The sequence below is a fragment of the Oryza sativa genome, chromosome 9 (genome assembly GCF_034140825.1).
Source record: "Oryza sativa Japonica Group chromosome 9, ASM3414082v1".
Lineage (NCBI taxonomy): Eukaryota > Viridiplantae > Streptophyta > Magnoliopsida > Poales > Poaceae > Oryza > Oryza sativa.
This window is the reverse complement of record NC_089043.1, coordinates 26,919,290-26,935,957: the sequence shown is the minus strand read 5'-3', so window position 1 is coordinate 26,935,957 and position 16,668 is coordinate 26,919,290. Positions and strand designations below refer to the sequence as shown.

Below are 16,668 nucleotides of genomic sequence, written 5' to 3'. Positions count from 1 at the left end.
ACATTCTCCTCTAACGGGCCTCGAGTTGGTAGAGGTGAGTAAGGTGAGTAGGATTATCACTAACCACTCATTTTTTATCAGGGCCGAACCCATCAGAGGGGAGGGTTTGAGCTAGTTAGAGGTGATCCAACCTAACGTAGTGAACCTTCATATAACAAGACTAATTTCTGACCATGATTTATAATTAGAAGTTGATTTTTTTAGACGAAGGATGTAGGTGTTAAAATACTTACAATTTAAGTAGTTTTGCATCACTGTGCCACAGTTCTGGCTAATATAAATACAGCTCGTACGTAGTCCGATCCGAAATTAAATAGAACATAAAAGAACATATGTAATTCTTTAACTAGCAGAGCTCTTATATTAATTGCCGCTTGTCAAGCAAGCATATCTACATACACATGCATGCGTATATACGGGAGCAGAGCTCTATTTTATTCAATCACATAGGTACACACAAGTACACATGCACACTCATATTATTTCGTCTACACGTACGTAGTAGTAGTAATTATATATCCACGCGACGCGTGCATATTTATTTATTTCCACAGATAATTTTATGCACGCGTGCTATAACATTTACGGTATATATGTTGGAAGACGTACGACGACAGATCATGGATGATTTAAGCAGCAGCAGAAGCGGCGGTGATGGGGCAGGGGCAGCTCTTGATAGGGTAGATCGGGTACATGGCGATGCCGCATATACCCTCCGGAGCTGGGATGTTGCGGATCATGCGGATGTAGCCGCTCTCGCCCCATCCTGCGCCCCACGAGTTCTTGACTATCCAGTAGGGTGTGCCGTCCTCCGTCTCGTCGTAACCCACCACCAACACCGCGTGGTTCAACTCAGTTCCGCATGGCCCACTAAACACACCCTAATTAAATAAATAATTATAGTTAATATATGTAGTACGATATGTATCAATGTGCAATAATTTAGTAGTTAGTATATATATCCCTCCGTTTCAACTTATAATATATATTTTTTTGGCTTATATATGAGGAGTAACTAGAAATTGTTATATATATATATATATATATATATATATATATATATATATATATATATATATATATATATATATATATATATATATATATATATATATATATATATATATATATATATATATATATATATATATATATATATATATATATTTGGGAGAAAATTAATTAGTACTTCAAGTATTTTAATGTATGACGCCGTTGACTTTTTGATAAACGTTTCACCTTTCGTTTTATTCAAAAAATTTATGTAATTATCATCAGATGTTCTTTAAGCATGACATAAGTATTTTTATATTTGCATAAAAATTTCGAATAAGACGAGTGATCAAACGTTGGTTAAAAAATCAACGGCGTCATACATTAAAATATAGAGGGAGAAGTACTGTAAACAAACAGCAGTATAGCCTACCCCTTGGTAGATCATGAATTCGTAGCTAGCTTCGATGAGGACGGATACGGGCCCTTGTGAGTACACTGCCTGCTTGAGAGCTTCCTCGTCGTTGGGATCCACGAAGGAGTAGCTGTCGATCTTCACAATTGGAGCCTTGTTCTGCGCATGCGTACGATATATACACAAACTGTATTATCAGTCCATTCATCATATATATAATATGTTGAGACAATTAAATTAATGAATTACATACAGGATCAAATCTGCAGGGCTCCTGCACGGCCTCGTAGGCGGGGTAGTAGAAGTAGTTCTCCCCCGTCGTTGGGGGACTGAAGCACTGGTCCAAAGTTATCCCGTTGCTGACGGCGTAGTCGAATGCATAGGACGTGTATCCGCCGGAGCAGTCGCCGGCGCCGGAGCAATCGAGAACCTGCTGCTCCGACAGCGTCAGGAGGTTCCCTGTCATGATCGCGTTGATCCCCTCTACAGCCTCTACCACGGAGAACGCCCAGCAGCTACCTATATATGTATATATGCATAAATAACATGTGTGTATTTGTATAATTGTACTCCCCCGTCCCTAAATGTTTGACACATTTGATTTTTTATGAATATTATTCAAAAACTTTAGTATTAGTATATTTAGCAATGAATCAAATGGTAGGAAAAGAATTAATAATTATTTAAATTTTTTAAATAAGACGAACGGTTAAATATGTTTAAAAAAGTCAACGGCGTCAAACATTTAGGAACGGAGGGAGTATTAAGATTAATTGTAATCATGTATAGTACGTAGGTACGTACCGCATGGCCCTTGGTCCTTGACACGAGTGACAGCGCCATGTTCTCTCCAGTCCCACGCCGGGGGTGCGTCGCCGGCAACAGCCGCTAGCGGCGGCGAGCCGGTGCCGTTCTTGAGGCCGGTGATGGGTCCGGGATTGGCGCCGGTGTACTTGGCGGTGAACTCCTCCAACGTCAAGTCGGCGAACTTGTTGAGGCCGAGTTTGTAGGACATGCCTTTCTTCCTGTTAAAGTCATGGATGTACCTGGCGTTCTTCTTGAACACCTCGAACCTACTCCCCTTGTCGGCGAGGTCCCGCGGCGACGACGAGGCGGCGCCGTACACGTGGCGCCACCTCTGGTAGAGGCTCCACATGCTCTCCTCCGACTCCAGGTCCTTGTCCGTGATCGGGACGTCGTCTGCCTTCACCACCGCCATGGCTGCCACCACCACAGCCAGCGCCACTACTAATGACTTCCCCATCTCCATTCGTATGGAATATGTCGTTGCTATACTTGCTAGCTAGCGAGCTAGAGTACTAGCTTAGTACGTCTAGATCTTGTGTTGTTCCTTCTTCACAAATCAGTTGATCGATCGAGCAGTGCATGAATAGCTCGTGGAAGCGGGACTGCCATTTATAGAGCTCCATCGTCGACTAGTTTAATTCAACCTTGGGGGCGAATCAACGATGACGTTAATACTAGCTAGCTAGCTAGTTAGAATCCCGCGCCTGCGTACCTCTGTATAGTTAAAAAACTAAAAAATATTAGGTCTAATATATACTCCCTCCGTCCCTAAATATTTGATGGCGTTGACTTTTTTAACATGTTTGACCGTTCATCTTATTAAAAAAAGTAATTATTAATTTTGTTCCTATCATTTAATTCATTGTTAAATATATTTTTATGTATACATATAGTTTTATATATTTCACAAAAGTTTTTCAATAACACGAACGGTCAAACATGTTTAAAAAAAGTCAACGGCGTCAAATATTTAGGGACGTAGGGAGTATATATTTTTTATACAAGTAGTATTCACTAAAGGACATTTAAAGAAAGACATATAGAAAAAGACACATCATTAACAATTTTTGTCATTAGATCACATTAATTAGGACTACCAATTAGATAGCAACCATTAGATAAGAATTAAGATACTTATTATCCATCTAATTCAATCACTGATTAGTCATCCTTTTACCTTCGCGCTCCTAGTAACGTACATACTCCCTCAATTTCAAATTAATCTACATATAGTTTTTTTAAGTTATTCCTAAATGATCTACATATTTGTGTTCATTTATTAAGTCTATTCGTTATTTGTGCATTGGAGTAAATAGACATTGATGCATGCATCATGCATATAAGTATTTATAACCCACATGCAATATCTTGATTTGCTATTGGCTCGGAAATAGTGTGATGGTGCATGCATCGAGTTTGTTGCTAGAGTAAATATAGTATGAGAGAGTTATTAGCTTTTCTTAGTTTTGGTGTATCTATGAAATATGTAGATCAATTTGGAATGGAGGGAGTAGCTCATATTTATAACTAAATGAGGTACTTTTTTCCATCATGTTTATTAGCATGCATGAGAGTGATGACAGACAACGTTTTTACCTTAATTTATGACGACCTGACTCAACTTGACTGCTCCACTCCATCTCTCCTTTAATTGTTGAATTTTAGCAAGCTTTTAAAAAGAGTTTTAAAAAATGTATGTAAATCATCGCAAATATGAATCCCAGTATCCCACCTTCATGGTTGAAGAAGTAACGTATCATTAGTTGATAACAGCTGAAACCGTAGGGATTCTCTCCTTTTTCTGATTATTTTTTTGCCTCCTTGGAATAGGTAACACGTATGTTTACTCTTCGTAGCAGTTCCTAAATTGGGTAGGTTAACCGACGGTGTTAGGTTTCTCAGTCATCATGGATGCTTGTGGCATGCCTAGTATTACTTGATTTCTCTTTGAGATTCTTGCTTTTGCTACTGTATATGTCTCCCTACGTTCTATTAGAGAGGTGAAACATTTAAAAAATTGTCACAAGTTTTTTTTAAAGCTTAATTTCAAATGTATATATTTGTAGTATAAATATAGTGTAATTATATTTGAAAGTTCTTTTTAAAAAAACTTGTGTAGGATTTTTAGCAATTTCCGGCCCATTAAATTGTATTTCGTATTTGAAAGACCACTATATTTTGTATACACACGGAAAAAGGTTAATTTACATGTAGGAGTATATACATATTTTGATCATTGGGCTGGGTATGCGTGGATTTTGAAACCTAGCTAGCTATCTGCTATCCACAACACATATCGATCCATCCTTACCCAGGTAAAATTAACATGTTACATGTGCGCTTTAGCCTGTTTCCCAGGAGTTTTTGGTTCTCGGGAACTTAGCACAGATCCTGCTAGTGAACTGCCAAACTAATCGTTCCATGCATATGATTCCATCATCCATGAGAGAACTTCTACTAGCTAGTTCACCGTTTATGTTTGAGTCGTGTGCCTCCAGTAATACAGTATATGTACAGTCAGATACAGTAACCAAATTAACCTGCTGCCGACACTAGTTAATTAAGAGTTGTGTTCAGCTGTTTTGCGACTCTGTTACCTGTCGATGTGCTGACGCATGCTGTTTCTTCTGTTAAAAAAGCTACATCGATGGACGTAATACGCACGTACGTCAGCTTAATCTGCACGAGCTATAGTTAAGGTGAAATTTATTGTGGGAATTTGCTTGGATATATACTTTTTTTTACAAAATCATGAGTTACAGTTAGGAGTCTGATCGTCTCAAGTTAGCATGCGATGTTTTTTAAAAAGATCTCTTATAGAACTCCTTTTGTATTTCCAAAAGTGAACGAATTTAAAAACTGACTCAAATACATATACGTATTTTCAAAAGCGAACGAACTTAAAAATCGACTCATACACAGATGACGTACCAAATTACCGGCAAAAACATCTTCAATTTTTATAATAGTAGAGATATTCCGACCAACAATCATTTTTCTCAAATGCTTAATAGTAGGGTAGAAAAATGTCACTAGAGATAGCGAGAAAATGTAAAAGATAAAGATGGAGGAAAGAAGAGAAACAAATATACTATAACGTCTTTATATGTTTCATCTCTTTCATTATTAATATAACTAGAAAGGTAGCCCGCGCATTCGCGCGGGCATATAAGATACGCTTTTGTAAGGTGTAATATCGACCGGGTGACACACCACTCTTGAAAAAGTACAATTTCTTATAAATTTTCTTCATCTACATTGCTCAGATATTTTTTTACAAGATATCTGTAAGGTTTAAACTATATAATATTTAATTCACTACTATAAGCTGCAATTATCAGTAATTCTTCATTTTCTAGAAAAAAAGCATCAATAAATACATAGGAGATATACATATTGTACAGCACGCTTCCCTATAATATATGTGATCTTTAGTGTTTTTTCTAAAAACATACCTAGTCAACATGAGTCCTAAACTTAAAGTTAATAGTAGCATATAGATAACTTTTTAACCAACTATATGTTTTATATATGTAATAATTCGTTGAAAAACTCATAATGACATGATATAAGATAGATGGATGGTCATTAACATCTAAGTACTTAAACATGGTTATGGCGATGGAACATATAATGGTTGTTCCAATTTGTGAAAAGTAATAACTATTTTTTACAAATTTATTATATTCTGCCCAATTAATTTAATTCAATCCCTATTGGAATTTTTCTATTTTTCTAATTTACTTTATACAACTCTTATTTTATGTTCAAAATGCATAATGGATCATGAATTGTTGTTTAATTATTTAATAGAGAAACAATTAGATTAGAAATTAGATGTATAGCTTAAAATATGGGTTTTTCAATATTATTCATAGTTTGTCTTTAAATTTGATAGCTAAAAAGTAGGAATAGGGAGGAGTGGAGTGCGAAGAGCCTAAGCTAAAGGGGAAGGGGGCGTTTGGTGTTGTGTGCATGTTATGGGGACGGTGAGGAATTGGAGACTTTATTTTCCTGCTTTTTCCTAAATAATTTAAGTAAAACCGATGATCATATGATTCTCCCTGCATCTAGATTTGAATTAGTGTAATATATTTGTCAAGCGATATTTGACACCAAGTTGATCCTTTTTATCATGTGAAATTATTTAAAAAAATTTCATGTCATCAATTATTATATGATGGCATTAAGTGTCATATGTCGGCACCATGTATTTAGCACTACAATATAACTTTTATATGTGATTAATATTTTATTTAAATAAAGGAATACAATAGATTATAAGTTAGATATATATTTCATAAATAATTTAAAATATGAACATTTAAATGTTTTTCATAATTTTTTTATAATTGTTTGAATGTACGCAAAAGTGTAAGAATATAAACCAAAATCAAACATATTTATTTCAAAAGTTTGAATATTGTGAATATGTGTCTTTAACTTTAGTTATAAATAATATAACAAAAATAAGTCGATCAAAAATTCACTATATGCTTTGGATGATACTGTTCTCTATTTTTTTAATAATAAATTATGATTTCTAAGTAATGTAGCATGAGAATAGGAGGAAAAGAGAGGTATGGTGTGTTTGAGGGTGTGGGCAGTGGGGTGGATGAATGAGTAAGCGCCCATGTACGGGGCCATGGTGGAGGTTGGTATATGGGTTCTATTTTTTAAAAGAAAACGATGGATCTAATGGTCATAAATATGTCTTGAGAAACTAATAGTTAGTCCATAGGTAGGGTTTTATTTTGTCCACGTTACATGTCAACTCAGCTATTATCATTCTTACTTGTTTTTATTATCCTTAAAGCGGGATGCATTTTAAATAAATGGATCTGCATCTATACCACTAAAATAAGCCCAATATATTATTAATACATAAAACATTTATATCTACTACAAACATAAATGTTTATGTCAACCCTTGTTTCTAAATCTATGAATAAATATTCTATAATTATTGTTCCTAATGGTTAATAAGATAACACTGTTAAAATCAAATATGAATGCCCCCTTTAACAGGTAATAAAGCCGACCGTAGTCGCCGAGGCTTTATTTCTCCACTGCGATATATTTATCGAGCGATATTTGACACCAAGTTGATCCATTTTATCATGTGAAATTATTTAAAAAATTATCATGGCATTATGACATTAATTATTATATGTTGGCTAAATTATTTAAAAATAATTATGACATTAAGTATTATATGACGGCACCATGTATTTAGCACTACAATATAACTATTATATGTGATCAATATTTTATTTAATTGAAGGAATATAATAGATTATAAGTTACATATATATATATATATATATATATATATATATATATATATATATATATATATATATATATTTCATAAATAATTTAAAAGATGAACATTTAAAGACAGTTGATTTGATACTTTATATTAATCTTGTTTAAACTGTGCATATACATGGATATATGCGGAGTAATAAATTTTATTTTATAATATAGAAAATTCTACTTTAAAACCGCTGTTCTATTAGCATACAGCATAGTATGTTTTTTTTCTGGCTTTATAGCTGTAGATACGTATGTTTGTTTGGTTTTTTGAAGTGAACAATACATATGGGTAATATCCAATTATAGTGTACGTTAACTTTTCTCGTGAAAATTTCTCTTCTATATATCGGACATTAAGAAGCAGCTGTGATTAGATAATGGGCCTACCCGGACATTAAGATGAACCAGGGATTTTAAAATAGATCCAATCTAACGGTCTAAAATAATGGGCCTACCAGTTTAACTGAAAATAATGTGGCGATTTAGGAGCGTTTGTAGGAACGCCACGTGACAGCTTAGGAGCGTTTCTAGGGAGTTTAATGGACTTTTAGTAGATAATAGATAGATAGATGCTAAAGGATTTATCATATTGGCTATGCTAGACATAGAAATTATTATATTAATTAGTTGGAATATCATACGATATACTTTTGATCAAGTTTAACCCTAATTCAAAATCATAATTTTCCTTTCAGAACCAAGCGTGAAAGTATATATGCTATTATCTGATAAAATTTTGTAACAATGCTAGCGGCACAATCTGTAGAGATCACCGTGCTAGTTAACTAACCAATCTTTAATTCGTTATATCATGCATCATAGACGTATGTATAGGACGTGCCAGCCGACAAAAAACTAAATTAAATAGGAGTAACATTAAGGGAAATGAACAAAGCACAAATCATTGATCATAATTAACGGGTAGCAGCATGTGCGGGCGCATAATGGAAAAGAAAAACCGGCAACGATCTACCCGGCCCCCTCCCCTTTGAAATTTTCTTACCATCTTAATTTTATGCTTGACTAGAGAGATATTCCTTGTCACCGGTGCACACCTCAGATCTCTGATAAATACGCTGTAGATAAGTACATGCATGCATGATGATCATGTTCCTCATGTTTCACCCGAAATCTAATGGCCGATCGAGTTCCGGGAATTAATAATTAAAATTAATTTTCCACGTAAGCAAGCATTCCAGAGATGGATATATAGATGCGTTTCTCCGCATTCGTACGTGTGAATCCATGCCTATTTATACATAGTCATCTACTACTAGCATGGATGATGGAATCATGCACGGAATTGACGATCAGTTTTGGCAGTTCACTACCAGCATCATGCATGAAATAAAAACTCTTGGCCGGGAACAGCCTAAAACGTGCACACGTAACTGCAGGTTAATTTAACTGGGTAATTAAGGATCAGATCTATCGATTTGTGTTAGTTGCAGATATATATATACTGTAGGTTTCAAAATCGATGGACGTATTACGATCGATATGGTCATGTAGATCTCTAAACTATTGTTACATGTACTTGTTTGTACTTGCATTTAATATATTGCAGTTCGCATTATTTGGTCGTCAGCTAATTTGCAGTGAAAGAGATCGATGGCAATAATGCGTGAATCAACATTTCAATATTAGCTTTGATAGGATGATCGGGACGCGTGCTTCTACGTGCTATCCGTGACAAAAACACACATTGTTTTGGAAAGTCAAATTTTAAAGCTCTGAATTACTAATACCTTATAATATATTGACGCGCAATTCTTTTGCGTATTCGTGAAAAAAATACCAATACTTTTTTAAGGATATTTAGATTGGATTCATGTATGCATGAAGCTTGTATATCAATTTGTATACATCTTATCATATATTGATTAGTTCTTTCATAGATATATCACTATAATTTGTTGAGACTATCACTGGTGGAGAAACCCTTTGTAGTCCCGGTTCGTAACCCCCCTTTAGTCCCGGTTTCCAAACCGGGAGTACCAATCCGGGACTAAAGATCGCTATCTTTAGTCCCGGGTGAAATAACCGGGAGTAAAGATCGATCTTTAGTCCCGGTTGGTGTACCAACCGGGACTAAAGATGGCTCAGCCACGTGGCCGGCTGAGCCATCTTTAGTCCCGGTTGGTGTTACCAATCGGGACTAAAGATCGAGCTGACCTTTTTTTTTTTTTGCATGGCCCTGTTGCTGCATGGTTTATATATATATATATATATATATATATAAACCATGCATATATATGTTTCAATACATATATATGCATACATATATATATGTATATATATATATATATATATATATATATATATATATATATATATATATATATATATATATATATATATATATTATATTATATGTATATATATGCATAATATATATGTATTTATACATATATATGTTATGCAAATGCATATGTATATATATATATATATATATATATATATATATATATATATATATATATATATATATATATATATATATATATATATATATATATATATATATATATATATATATATATATATATATATATATATATATATATATATATATATATATATATATATATATATATATATATATATATATATATATATATATATATATATATATATCTATATACATATGACCAAAATATATTTACATTATAGAAAATGTGTACACATGCATATAGAAACATATGTAGTCATGTATTAATTACAATCCATTATATGTCCTAGCTAGCTACGATTTCGACGTAGTAGTACTCGCTGCTAGCTCAGAAGCTAAGGACCGGTGAATTGTGTTTCCGTCGTAGTAGAATTCACCCTTGGGATCAAGGATTTCTTCGTTGATGAATCCCATGAGTTGTTCTTGAACCGCCGTGATAAATTCCTTGTGTGTGGTCAGGTTATCCCTCATGCGAATAAACTATATGAATGTATGAAATTGATTAGTAATTAAACAAGAAATCGCTACGTAATGAAATTTTGAATTTATTTGTACGTACATCGAGCTCTCTTGTGGTGATGATTTGGTTTGCAAGGCAGTGGCAATACTCGCACACGTAATAGCCGCACAAGTTAGTTCCCTGCTTTTGCTTTGCGCACTACAAATAAATGACAAACAACGAGAGATCTAATTAATATACACTTGTATGTATTTGAATCGGAGAAATATAAATGTAGAGCATGTGTACTCACAGGAAATTTGAACTTCCGCCTAAGTCTTTCTCTCCATTTGCCGCAGACCAAATGACGGAACCGATACCAAGCCCTACATGGAGTTTAAAGCTATGATTCGTAGTAGCAATTAACATAACAAGATTTTCTTAATTAACAAAGGAACTTATGACGGTACCTGTCTATAAGTTCGAAAACCTTGTCAAACGTAGACTCTTTTTTATCCATTGAGTCATATACGTTGACGGTGCAGGCCTCCAGGTCGAAGAGTAAAAGCACCCAGTGGAATCTGCAATGTGCGTGGGATGCATTACATATGAAACACTTAGCAAGTTCGTACGGGAATGAAATTTGGTATGTAGGAAGACAGTAAAATTAAACTAACTCTGTGTTGTATGGCAACAGTATGAACGTCTTGTAATGCTGCGCCTTCAGGAGATGGACGAGATTGTCCTCTGTTTCTTGTGGATATTGGTCGAGCATTGCGACGTTTACTTTCCGAGGGTCGATGAATCCAGTATCGAAAACCCTCCGCCGTCGGGCCCTTTGAATCTCCATTCTACAACGATAAAAGGGAGTATATTATTTTCTATAGTCTACTTATATATACAAGGACCTAATTAATTAAAGGAGACGTATAGTAAGAAATCTAACTGAACGATATACTTACAAAATCCAGCAACTCATAATAGAGACGTCGAGGGCGTCCAGCTGGTATAGTTCATAGATTCCCCTGAAATTGATCCAGAGAATGTCATCTCCTTGCAAGAAGTCCGTGTCCCTGATCCTCGCTCCGATCATCTCTCTACCGGTGGCGCTCATCTCCATGTACAGCTGATGGAACTTGTACATTTGTGTGGGTAGGGACTGCAGCAGCTCAGGCTTGACAAGCGGTTTACCGAGTTCGTACATGTATTTCACTTCCGCCTTTTCGATTGGTGCGACTCCTAGCAATTGATCCGTAGTTAGACCGGTGTCAGTAATAAATTGTTCTATCGTCATTTCTTTACCGGTCACCAACGGCTCGATCTCCTGGTTTGGTTGCTCTCCAAGCTGAGGGACTGGTTTGGACTTTCCAGAAGATGCTTTCTTCAGCGTTCGCTCATAGTCCGATAGCTTGATGGCCTCCTTGACAGGTGCAGACATACCCCTGAAGAAGTTCCTGACACTGGGGTCTATAGGAATCTTCTTTTCTGGACTTCGAGGCTTGAATTGTCTCTTGACTTCTGATACAACGTAAGCGTCAAGCTCCTCTTGCGTGCAATCGTACCCCGGGTCCTTGTTCTTGGCGGCGTCAACTTTCGCCTTCTTCGTTGCCCTTGTGTGGGCAGGCGGTGGAGCTGGGGGGGCCCTTGACTTTGAAGGTGCCGGAAGAGGAGCTTGCGGGGGAGTAGGTGTAGGAGCACGAGGAGGAGTCGGTGCAGGATCCTGAGGAGGAGTCGATGCTGGAGCCTGAGGTGGAGACGGTGCTGGCGGAGCATGAGGAGGAGACGGTGCAGGATCCTGAGGAGGAGATGGCGGAGCCGGAGGAGATGGTGCACGAGACGCCGCTTGTCGCCCAGGGAGGATGATGTACCGCCTGCGCCATAGAATAATGGCATGGCTTGTGTCTCGTAGATGCGTCTCACCGTCTCCTCCAGGGTAATCCAGCTCGAGGTCCTCGTACGCGCCTTCGACCAACTCAACTTCGACCTTCGAGTATCCTGCTGGAATCGGCCTGCAGTGGTAAGTACCTGAAGGGTCCGTTGGGATGGCCATGCCCGACGCCACCTTCATGTTGTGAGAGATTATTTATTAGTAATCAACATATATAAGCAGCAACTAGCGGAATGGCTAAATCTTACCTTTATTGATAAGTTCTTGAAAGGAATATGCAGCTCACATGGTGTCCGCTGAGTGATGTCATCAACGGGACAGGTCGATTCGTCCTGTGTTTGTATGGCGTCCATGCTCTGTGATCCTACCTGCCCCGTTGAGGCGCAGCTGCTACGGTTTCCTGACGGGCTCACCATTGCAGGAGGAATGGTCGGCTGGGGATCATGGGACCGATGTGCGGCCATGCGTTCATCAACCTTCCTTGCCACCTCCTCTTGCATGTTGAGTTCGTAGCTCGATACCCGGAACTCTAGGTCTGCAATCTTCGCCTCGGTATCTCTCTTGCTCCTCATCCGACTCCTGTACGTGTGGATGTCCTCCTTGAAACCAATCTTCCAAGGAATCACCCCTTTCCCTCGTGTTCGTCCTGGATGCTCTGGAGTCTGCAGGGCGAGTGTCAGCTCGTCCCTATCTCTGTCTGGTCGGAACGTGCCCTGAGAGGAGGCTTGCACTGCATCTGTTAGTCGTCGCGCAGCCTCTCGTATCTGATCGCCGAAGACCAGTGAGCCATCAGCTGGGTTGAGCGTTCCACCGTGAGCATAGTACCAGAACTTCGATCGTTCCGGCCAATTGGCTGTTGCCGGTTCGATACCCCTCTCAATCAAGCTAGCCTCCATCTGCTCCCACTTCGGCATCGCGACGCTATAGCCTCCTGACCCCAAGTGGTGATGGTACTTCTTCTTGGCGGCATTTTCTTTGTTTCTTTCCATCATCGCCTGCCCTTGTTCACCTGTCTTATATGCAACGAACTCGTCCCAGTGATCCCTTAGCTTTGGGAATGTGTCGAAGTTCGGTGTCTGCCCCTTCAGTATATACTTCTGGTACAGATCTCCCTTGAAGCTCTGAAACTATTCTGCCATTTTCTTCAGAGTCCACCTTTTCACTTTGTCCTCTGTACCCGCAGGAAGGGTGAATGTCTCGAGCATTGTGGTCCTCGAGGAAGGGTGAATCTGGGACAAAGCTCTCATGATCTCCGCGTGCCCTTGTTCTTCGCCAGTACACTGTACTGACAGGCACGTTATCCCGCACAACCCAACCGCTGTGACGTACATAGTTCTTGGCGGCTTCGGCCGGGGCACTAGGACGTCCATCTTCTTGCACTTCCGTTATGATGTGCCGGCCCTCAAGCTTCTTCGCTGCACCTCGTTGCCCGCGTGCCCTCTTCTGTCCAACGGAGGGTTGACTACCACTAGCCTCCTCCTCCTGGTTCCCCTCCACATCCCTTTCCACGTGCCCCTGCTGGTTCCCCTCCGCATCCCTCTCCACGTTTCCTTCCTCGTTCAAGTACTGGTTTGGATCCTCGTTCCCCTCTTCTTCATTCCAGTACTGGCTGCTTCCCTCCGCGATTGTATCGTACAATATCTGTTCCTCATCGCGGTCAGCCATCTGTTGATACAAGAAACATCTGCTAAGTTACGAGACATTTATGTTTTAACAATCTAAGTCATGTATGCTAAGTGTAAATGTCGTACATTAGAACCCTACACAACCTTACGTGCTAAGTCTAATTACAAATCGTGATATAAGCTAAGTCTAGGTGACGTATATTATACAACCCTAGCTAGTAAATAATTATATACTAAGTCTAATTATAAATAAAATAATCTTATATTAAAACTCAAATAATATTACATGCTAAGACTACAATAGTCATGTATATGCTAAGTGTTTCGTGCGTATATGCTAAGTCTAATTAAGACTACAATAGTCAATTGCTACTTGTCGCACCAATTCCGTAGTCAATAATTACATACTAAGTCTAATTACAAATAAAGTAATCTTATATTAAAACTCAAATAATATTACATGCTAAGACTAAAATAGTCATGTATATGCTAAGTGTTTCGTGCGTATATGCTAAGTCTAATTAAGACTACAATAGTCAATTGCTACTTGTCGCACCAATTCCGTAGTCAATAATTACATACTAAGTCTAATTACAAATAAAGTAATCTTATATTAAAACTCAAATAATATTACATGCTAAGACTAAAATAGTCATGTATATGCTAAGTGTTTCGTGCGTATATGCTAAGTCTAATTAAGACTACAATAGTCAATTGCTACATGTCGCACCAATTCCGTAGTCAATAATTACATACTAAGTCTAATTACAAATAAAGTAATCTTATATTAAAACTCAAATAATATTACATGCTAAGACTAAAATAGTCATCTATGCTAAGTGTTTCGTGCGTATATGCTAAGTCTAATTAAGACTACAATAGTCAATTGCTACTTGTCGCACCAATTCCGTAGTCAATAATTATACATACTAAGTCTAATTACAAATAAAGTAATCTTATATTAAAACTCAAATAATATTAGAACACTACACAATCTTATATGATAAGTCCAATTACAGGTCTAATAATCTTAATTAATTGCATTACAAATATAACAATCATTTATATTATTACGTCACTTGCGTGCTCCAATTCCTTCTAGGGCTAGCTCTTCCACTCAGGCTTGACGGACGACTCCGACAACACGTCTTTTCTGCAAGATACAAAAAGATGTATTAGGATAAATGCGAAGTAACATATATATATATATATATATATATATATATATATATATATATATATATATATATATATATATATATATATATATATATATATATATATATATATATTGCATTTCACGTTAACGTTCGTCCTCGTTCGTTCGCTCGTTCACGTTCCCTAGCTCGTTCAAGTTCGTTCGCTCGTTCTCATTCACGTTCGTTCGCTTGTTCTCATTCACGTTCGTTCCCTCGTTCTCGCTTGTCTTCGATCGATCGTTCTCGTTCTTGCTCTCGTTCGTTCGATCGTTCTCGTTCTCGTTCGTTAACGGCGGTGTGGCGGCATCGGGGCGGCGGTTGGCGCGGCGGCGTGACGGCGGCGTGGCGTTGCGGGGCCGTGGCGGCGGCGGCGTGGCGTGGCGTAGCGGCGGCGGCGTGGCGTGGCGTGGCGGCGCGGCGTGGCGTGGCGGCGGCGGCATTGCGCGCGCGGCGGCGAAGGCGGCGGCGGCGTGGCGTTGGCATGCGGCGGCGGCGTTGCGCGGCGGCGAAGGCGGCGGCGTGGCGTGCCGGCGGCGGCAGTGCGCGCGCGCCGGCGAACGCGGCGGCGTGGCGTGCCGGCGGCGGCATTGTGCGCGCGGCGGCGAAGACGGCGGCGTGGCGTGCCGGCAGCGGCTTGGCGCGGCGTCGGCGTGGCGCGTCGTCGTCGTGGCGCGGCGTCTCGTGGCGGGCGGCGCGACGGAGAGAGATCGAGATCGGAGAGATCGAGATGAAGGGAGATCTGGCGGCGGCGGCTCTCACCCCAGAGATGCGGCGGCAGCGGAGGAGGCGGAGGCGGCGGCGAGGACGACGAGCTCGAGACGACGGCTAGATACGGCGGCGTCGGCGCGGGGATTTGCCCTAGGCAGTGGCGGCGAAAGAGAGAGGCCGAGAGAGATCGATCGGCCGAAAACGTCTAAGTGTTGGTGAAGAAGACGAGGGCGCATCGGGAATATATATACCCCCGGATCTTTACTCCCGGTCTTTAGTCCCGGTTGTTGAGAACAACCGGGAGTAAAGAAAAGATCTTTACTCCCGGTTGTTGAGAACAACCGGGACTAAATCTTTAGTCCCGGTTGTTTAGAACAACCGGGAGTAAAGAAAAGATATTTACTCCCGGTTGTTGAGAATAACCGGGCCTAAAGATATTCTTTAGTCCCGGTTGTTCTCAACAACCGGGAGTAAATATCTTTTCCCGCTATTTCGAAATTCTTTTTAAACCCGGTTAGGGTTAAGAACCGGGACTAAAGATTATAGCACTGCATATGATTTTCGCTTACATATGTATAGTTAGCATATATATGAATGATATTATTATATTGGTAAAAACTCTAATTAAGATATGTATGTACATACTGCATGATTTAAAATTAATAAAAATTGTAATCATCATATATACTTAGCGTAGGAATTATATTAAAAATTCTCCAGTCAATTATAATTAGCATATGAATGATAGTAAATTAAATGTTAAAAACTCTAATTAACATATGAAATTGCCACTTGCGTGATTTAAAACTTTTAAAAATCCTCT

The 16,668-nt window shown here is 38.7% G+C and overlaps 1 protein-coding gene across 1 annotated transcript; it reads right to left on the bottom strand.

Annotated features, from left to right (window-relative positions):
• Positions 1–629: 629 nt before the first annotated feature.
• On the bottom strand, positions 630–2,672 carry LOC107276455 (thiol protease SEN102). Its single transcript, XM_015755771.2, has 4 exons — positions 2,213–2,672; positions 1,662–1,927; positions 1,427–1,567; positions 630–881 (listed from the first exon to the last, which is right to left on the bottom strand). Exons 1-4 carry the CDS (start codon positions 2,670–2,672, stop codon positions 630–632), a joined length of 1,119 nt encoding a protein of 372 aa, XP_015611257.1.
• Between the last annotated feature and the right edge of the window lie 13,996 nt (positions 2,673–16,668).

Coding starts and splice junctions, on each gene's coding strand:
- LOC107276455 (XM_015755771.2), bottom strand. CDS start 2,672: ATGGGGAAGTCATTAGTAGTGGCGCTGGCTGTGGTGGTGGCAGCCATG. Junction 1,568..1,661: donor AGCCCTGCAGATTTGATCCT/GTATGTAATTCA, acceptor ACGCATGCGCAG/AACAAGGCTCCAATTGTGAA. Junction 882..1,426: donor AATTCATGATCTACCAAGGG/GTAGGCTATACT, acceptor TTATTTAATTAG/GGTGTGTTTAGTGGGCCATG.